Consider the following 7,869-nt stretch of genomic DNA (forward strand, 5'->3'; position numbering starts at 1 on the left):
TATATGACAAAAAACACACAACAAAATGACTAAAACTTTAATTTAAATTTAAAATGAAAATGGAAAATATAAAATTAAAAATTAATTCAAAATATTAATAAGATTTGATTTATACTACTCAATACTAAAATAACACTGCTAAACTAACCCTTTCAAGTTACTCTTGTATCTTGATTAAATTAAATATTAAATCACGTGTGGCTTGAATGAAAACTGTTAATTTAGTGATTACTGGAAAATGATTTTTTAAAAGTCATATTACAGAGACTGCTTTGACAACAAGCAATTTCTAGCTGATGAAATAAAAATATAGACTTTTTCTTTTAAATTGTATTAATCTACATGACTTTTCAGGCTTGCAATTTGCTTGAAACAATGTGTACTGTGAAAAGCGGTATACAAATACATTTGATTTTAACTACTTTAATGTTAGATGACGAACCCAAGAAATCACATGTACATAATGCAATACCAATGACTAAAATGAGGCATTGCTGAAATGTATATTTTTTTAAGAACGTATGGATAGGTTGCCATGAGATCAAAACAAAGTGACAGGTTAGCCTGGCACATATTTTGCAACAGTTTGATGCTCATAGATTATGCAACAGTATCTGTTTCCTGTTTAAACAGAAGAACGTTATGCCTTATAACAGCAAAAGTCTGTTTCCTGATGCACGTCTTAAGAAGCTGATGATCACTGGATTATATTTATCTTTTTGCATGCTTAAATGCATTTTAGCAAAATTAGATCACTGTATCCCTAAACCCCAAAAGGAAAAATCACTTATTTTCTACCAACATAATTTCATACACAAACCATTAAAAACAGACCATACAGTATTCCTGTTCTAAAACCTATAGAGTTGGCTTGTTGTATATTACCTACATAGGCAGTTGCATTTTAAGGAAGCTTCCTAGCCATTATGGAACCATATAAATGGACAATTTGGAATGCTGCACATAGGCAGCAATTCTCATACACATGCCACATGCTCGTTGCAAGGCATTCTGGGATGGCCTTCTCTGTGAAAAATACATGCTGCCTTAGAATTTGAATAAAATTAGTTATCTTAGCAGGCAGCACAATACATTTGCCTACAGTCCTTTGGGTCTATGATACCTTATAACCTTGCCTACATGGGACAGCTTACTTGGATTTGTTACAAAGCCTACAACGTTATCAATTGGAGAACTCACCTAAATAGCTGCCAAAGAGAACTTCACTGTCATCATCCACATAAGCAGCTGAAATGTTGCTTGTGGTGTTGTAGACAAGAACGGATCCGGTCCAGTATGAGGTACCAGGAGCTCCCATGACCATCAGGTCCTACAAACACAATATATTGTTACCAAATCAATTCAATTCAATGTCAGCTCAATCAAAACACCATAAAAGTTCCTTATACCTCTGTTAATAAATTTGATATTCCTGCTTGACATGACCCATAACCATCACCGAACTTCCTCTGATGATCTAAACAGAGTAAAGGAAAACTGGCGCTCATTTGACACTATAGGGAACAATTAGTAGTATGCTTTAGGTTACGCTTTGTTTGAACCACAAGCTAACCAATATGACGGTAATGGAAATCTGTACCTTTATAGCAGGGGATAATGTGATTGGCATGTTTTAAATCTGGGCTGAGTCTGAAGCAAACACCATGCGGCAGCTTGTTCTGATTGTCTTTACTAGAGTAGTAGATATTCTTCCACCGATGTCCGCATGCCTAGAATTTAAACCAGCATAGAGTGAAGTAAACAACTATTTACTTATCAAACTCATCATCCTATTCCACATGAAACAATCATAACTTAGTTGTACATTAACATTTTCCACCTTCTGTCTGACTTAGAAGTAAATAGGAGATTTTTCAATTAAAAATTATAATCGTAGCTATGCATTTACTCATAAAAAATTTTAACTAACAGTCAAACGTTTCAAATAATTACGATTTTTAACATTTTTGAAAGAATTCTCTTATGCTCACCAAAAGCTACTTTTATTTGATTAAAATACAATAAAAACAGTAATACTGTGAAATATTATTAAAATTTTAAATAGCTGTTTTCTATTTAATATATTTTAATATCAAATTTTCTCCGAATTAATGCTGAATTTTAGTCATTACTTCTGTCTTAAGTGTCACATGATCCTTCACAAATCATTCTGATATGCCGATTTGGTGCTTAATTATTATCAGTTATTGTTGGGGTGTTCTATTATTAACAATTTATTAACAATGTTTCTTATTATCAATGTTGAAAACAGTATTTGCCGCTTAATATTTTTGTGGAAAACATGACATTTTTTCCCAGTAATCTTTCAGTGTTATTTCAAATAAAATGAACATCATTTATTTGAAATAGAAATATTTTGTAACATTATAAATGTCTTTACTGTCAATTTTCATCAATTTAACAGTCTTAAAAGTATGTACTTCTTTTTTTTTCTCAATTTTTCATCAAAGATTTGAATAGTAGCATGTCTCGGTTTCCATAAAAATATTAAGCCGCAACTGTTTTCAACATTGATAAAAATAAGACATTTTTCTTGAGTACCATACCAGCCTATTAGATCATTTCTGAAGGTTCATGTGACACTAAAGAATGGAGTAATTGTCATCACAGGAATAAATTACATTATAAAATAAATTCAAATAGAAAATAGTTATCCTAAATTGTACTATTATTTCAGAATATTACTGTATTTTTGATCAAATAAATGGAGCCTCTGTGAATGGTAGTGTATGCTTTGACCAACAGACATACCAAAACATGGCCTTTTGAGGGGTGCCGGGACAGACTCACACCCAGCCACTGGTTATCATTCTCTGCCAAACAGTGTCTTCCACAGTGCCGTACACCTCCTGAAATCATTCAGTCAAATGTGTCTAAATTAATATAAAATCAATCAAGAGCCCAAACCATGTGGAAACTGTGCAAAATGTTAGAGACATGCAGTACAAATGTTTTTCATCTCAAGCTAATTCACACCTGTGGCTCACAAACTCAATGCTCTGAAAGTAACATGTTGCGATGTAAAAAGAAAAACTTGTCTAAGACACTGTCAAGTGCACAAGTGAAAACGGAGGTTTTCTGAGCATCACTTATGAACCATGTCATTCAAAACCATATTAAACTTTTAATTCTACTGTTAACAGCAACTAGATCTTGACTTTTCTGAAGAAAATTAGTTTTTTTTTTTGCTCACACACAACTTCACAATGTGATATTGTAGATGGTTGCCAGGGTATTGCATGTGGTTGCTAAGGTATTTTCAGTGTGGTTGCATACTGGCCCAAGTGAAAAGGTTCCTAAGAACCAAATCTTGTCCCTAAATATGGCTCAGTCTCTCAATGAAAGTCTATTATAGTTGTTTTCAGCCATTTTATCATTCTTGTAAGACTGATAGCTTAGAAAAGTAGCACACAACTCCTCAAAAACCCATCTATAGCACATGAACTGCGGTGAACTACATGCTAAAGTTACTACATACTAAGGGTTTGTTCAAACCCCTAACCCTAAGTATGAGCAATAATAATAGTGATAGCAAATGCCACTAATAACGAAACCTTTTCAGACACATTAACAATCTTGAAACGTGTGCACTCCAGTCCAGCATGGCTTTTGGTGGAAATGATTTGTTTAATGCCATTTCCCTTGACTAAACAGAGACATTTTATTTGCAAGCTATACAGTATATCCTGTAGCTTGACCAACAAAGAAGACTATCCCCCATCCCTTGTTTTTTTGGTTGGGAATATTAGCATCCTCTTCCTGAAAGGAGGAAACCCTCCACAGTCTGGCTGACCCCGCATGGGGAATTCATTCACAGGACGTTTTCACAGTCAGGGGGCTAGAAAGCACACACAAGTTCAATCAGAGCGCATTCAGAAGTGTGAAGTCTAAACGGAATAACGTGGTCAAATAGAAATGTTTGACTGTTCAGAGTTGGTCTACAACAAACAGAAGGATAAAAAAGAGAGGAAGAAATCACAGGAACAGTGGGATTACTTTTATGAAGAACAAAACAAGCACTGTTAGATTATGTAAAGTGTTTAACAGATCATTAAAGTACATTCAAATATTATGAAATGTAATTAAATGATTATATTATATATAGTATATTATCTGAGACTACTAGTGAAAATGCTTCTATTTTTCTTTTCTTTTTTTAACTATATTATCAGTATAACAATTGTATTGCAATTAAACAATTGCAATAAAACTAAAAAGAATATAAAAATAAATATAACAATCAAAAAGCTGATTTGGGGTGACGGGGGGTGGGGGAGTTCATGAATTTCAAAATGTTGATTTTGTTCTTTTCTTTAGCTTTAATGACAGCATGACTTGAGCTGACATGGACAAAACCTGATGATCATGTTCTCCAGCATGATTCGAGAGTGATCTAAAGAGAATTTTGTGCTTAACTTGAAGAAAAAACACCTGAGCATCTGCACAAAATCCTAAAACTTGTTTTCCCAGGTTTAAATGGGATTTCGAAGCTTTGGTGAGCTTTTGGACCCCACATGAACTACTGATCTCTTAAGCATTGTAAAATGCTTTACTGATGAAATTGGTTGACACTCTAAAATAAACTTATTGCCAAATAACCACATATTACATAACTTTTAAGAGCAACCTATTTAATTATTAACCTTTTTCCACAACTCTGCCCTTCAGATAATAGATAAAACAACAAGAAAAGCTGAATTTCTGAAGGTAAAGGAGGGAAGACCTACCAACAGGGAGCTGCTCACATTGGGAGCTCCACACACTGCAGTTGTAGATGGCTCCAGGATTTTTGGTATGAGGATAAAAGCTGGAATCAGCCACAGGCGCTCCAACTATCAGCCTTAACAATAAATATGTTTTAGATGGAGAAAAGCATGTAACACCGCAGGACGTGTCAACTACTGAAATTAATCAGGGCTCAGGGCAAAAGAAACTCTCACATGAGATATGCCCATATGAGCAAGTTCTTCTGCACCATTTGATACATTTAACAATATTCCACTAGGCCTATCTAGGCTAGTTTATCATTTCAGACTTCATTAAAAAATAATAATAAAGTCATCTCTGGAACAATAAATGTGAAGAGACACTCCCAACAACTCTAAAGCTTGAAACAGTGATTATTAGCTACATATACTGTATCAGTAGTAAACATCTAACAGCTGGGCAAATATATAAAATGTATGCTGGCAGAAAGTTTGATGTTGATTGTAAAGGTGAGAGCCATAATTATTCACGCGTGAAAATATATTTTATTTAACTGATTCAACTTGGCATTAAATGGTGGTCAGAAATGCAACCAAATGCACTAAAAATGTATAAAATCCACCGAATCTCAAATCTTAAATCTCAAACTTGCTCATTCACCCTTGTCTTCAATATCAAAACTTCTCATGCATGTTTAATGCACTTACCATGTGTCTTCAGCATGCTGATGAAGCAGAACGGAGTATCCGAATAAAGATCCATTGGGTCCATGAAAAACTAAAGGATGCCCCACATCCAGATTGTAGCAATCACACAGAATCAACAGGTACCACAGGATCCCAACTGCAGACCTCCACTTTAGCAAATGTCTAGAGAGTAGTGATGAAATCATCTCGTCATCAGGCATAGCACCACACACAGCACACAGAAGAAAGCCAATGCTGTCCAAAAACAAAAGCGCAAAGAGTTCGAATACACTTTTGGTTAAGATATCAGGAAGTTGTCATTGTAGTTGTGCGCTCGCGATGTGCGCTCGCCTGTTGCGCTCCGGCATCTCTTCTGCCGGAGCGTGCATCGCGTTTCATGACGTCACACCGCTCTGAGTTCTGAGGGAAGCCTTTGAAGTGAGTGCTGGTGCGCCGCAGGGGCGGAACCGCGCTGAGCGCACCGGACAGCGGACGCTTCTGACACGCTCTAACGGTCTCCAGACACGATGTATTAATCGTCATATGTTCTGTTTGACGCCCCAAACACAATGAATATCTCAAAAGTAACGTTTTTTCCAAATTTTGTGAAAACATTAGAAACACGATCTAACTTGACCAGATTACTTGGGTTTTTAATTTTACTTATCTATTGTTAATGCTATAATTTATTTTATTAATCTCATTCAAAAATAACCCAAATAAAAATGTAATTATATTTTATACTTGGAATTACACTGCATAAATGAATAATATTAAATAATTAAATTTTTGTTAACCTTGAAAGGGGGAAAAAAATGTTACAACACTTAGTAACAATCACCTTTTTGAAAAGGACACGACTGTTGTGGTAAAACGCGGATCAAGTCAGTAGAGAATATTAAAATAATTTGAAGAGTGAAAAAAACCCCGATTTAAATTACTATTATTATTTTGACATACAGAATATTTTTCAAAACAATGAGAAAGTCCATTTTAACAGCACTTGTAAGTTAGCAATAAAAAATACTTTCAACAAGATTTTTCAAGTTATATGGTTGACTTGGCACAAAGTGCTTACATTTGTTCATTTATAAACTTTAGATTTACAGGTCATGGAAGTAATTGAGGAGGAATTCAATTGGTTTTATGGACAATTGGTAATGTCTTACAGCACAAACAATGTGCACAAATAAAGTAGTGCTTTTTAAAAGCTTTCTGAAAGCTCATTTAGTTTGGCTGATGTCTGTCTATCTACTGCCTGTCCGTCTGACAATCTATCAGTCTATCTAACCATCTTCTCCATGATAAATCTTTTCACTTTCATGAGAGCCTTATGACCATGACAAAGCAGATTATTACACACGCACACACACACACACACACACACACACACACACACACACACACACAGAGCCTTATTAAATGTGTGAGTCTCAGGATGCCTCAGACACAATTCCCCTCTGAGTGATAATACTGAGTGCACATGTGCTGTGGATAAGGAGCACAGTGTGAGTCTCATCATCAAGTCTCTCAGACACTCTTTAAGCACATTTGTGTGTCACTTGTTTTGCTCTGAGACTCGCAGTTTGTGTGTTTAATTCTTTCAGTGTCTATTAATAGTTACAGCCACTCTCTCCTTCCTCCATAGGGACGAATCCACAGAGACCCTTTAATAAGTGTTTGGTCATTAAGATTTTTCAACGTTTTTGAAAGAAGACTCTTATGCTTACCAAGACAGCTTTATTTGATTAAGCATACAGTGAAAACAGCATTATTGTGAAATATTACAATTTTAAAAACGTGTTTTAAAAACTGTTTTCTATTTGAATATATTTTAAAATGTAAATTATTCCTGTGATGCAAAGCTGAATTTTCAGCATCATTACTCGGTCTTCAGTGTCATATGATCCTTCAAAAATCATTCTAATATACTGATTTGCTTGGGCTGATACGCGTTGGTGTTTTTTAACATGTAGCCCTGTCTTACAATAAAGGCTTTTTTATATTTTGCCTGCTATTTGAGTGCCAGGACGTGGATTTATATTTATTTATTTATTTTTTGTTTCTTGCAATGGGATCCACTTTTTGTTTTTGATACGGATTTGCTGCTCAATAAACATTTACTATTATTATCAATGTTGAAAACAGTTTTGCTATTTAATATTTTATAGATATACACTTTTTCAGGTTTCTTTGGTGAATAGAAAGTTCAAAAGTACAGCATTTATTTGAAAGATTTTTTTTACATTATGGATGTATTTACTATCACTTTTGATCAATTTAATGCAAGTATTAATTACTTTTTTAAAAATCGTAATGACCCCAAACTTTTGATCTGTAGTGGAACTAACTGGACCATGTGAAACAACCAAAATATAACCAATCCCTACTAGCTTGATATTGCAACACTGGCTGTTTGTTTGACCAATCACAAATAGTGGGAGTGTTTGGGAAA

General features: G+C 34.5%; 1 protein-coding gene across 1 annotated transcript in view; it reads right to left on the bottom strand.

Annotated features, from left to right (window-relative positions):
• Positions 1-5,827, bottom strand: part of LOC107755364 (integrin alpha-4) — a 29,608-nt gene extending 23,781 nt beyond the window's left edge. Inside the window, exons 1-6 of the mRNA XM_016572142.1 lie at positions 5,436-5,827; positions 4,749-4,861; positions 2,773-2,870; positions 1,601-1,730; positions 1,410-1,477; positions 1,201-1,330 (exon numbers count right to left, since the gene is read on the bottom strand). Of these exons, the coding sequence (XP_016427628.1) occupies positions 1,201-1,330; positions 1,410-1,477; positions 1,601-1,730; positions 2,773-2,870; positions 4,749-4,861; positions 5,436-5,635 (739 nt within the window). The 5' untranslated portion in view covers positions 5,636-5,827. The remainder of the gene's footprint in view (positions 1-1,200; positions 1,331-1,409; positions 1,478-1,600; positions 1,731-2,772; positions 2,871-4,748; positions 4,862-5,435) is intronic.
• Positions 5,828-7,869: the final 2,042 nt, after the last annotated feature.

The sequence above is a fragment of the Sinocyclocheilus rhinocerous genome, unplaced genomic scaffold (genome assembly GCF_001515625.1).
Source record: "Sinocyclocheilus rhinocerous isolate Xijiao unplaced genomic scaffold, SAMN03320098_v1.1 scaffold1013, whole genome shotgun sequence".
Taxonomy (NCBI): domain Eukaryota; kingdom Metazoa; phylum Chordata; class Actinopteri; order Cypriniformes; family Cyprinidae; genus Sinocyclocheilus; species Sinocyclocheilus rhinocerous.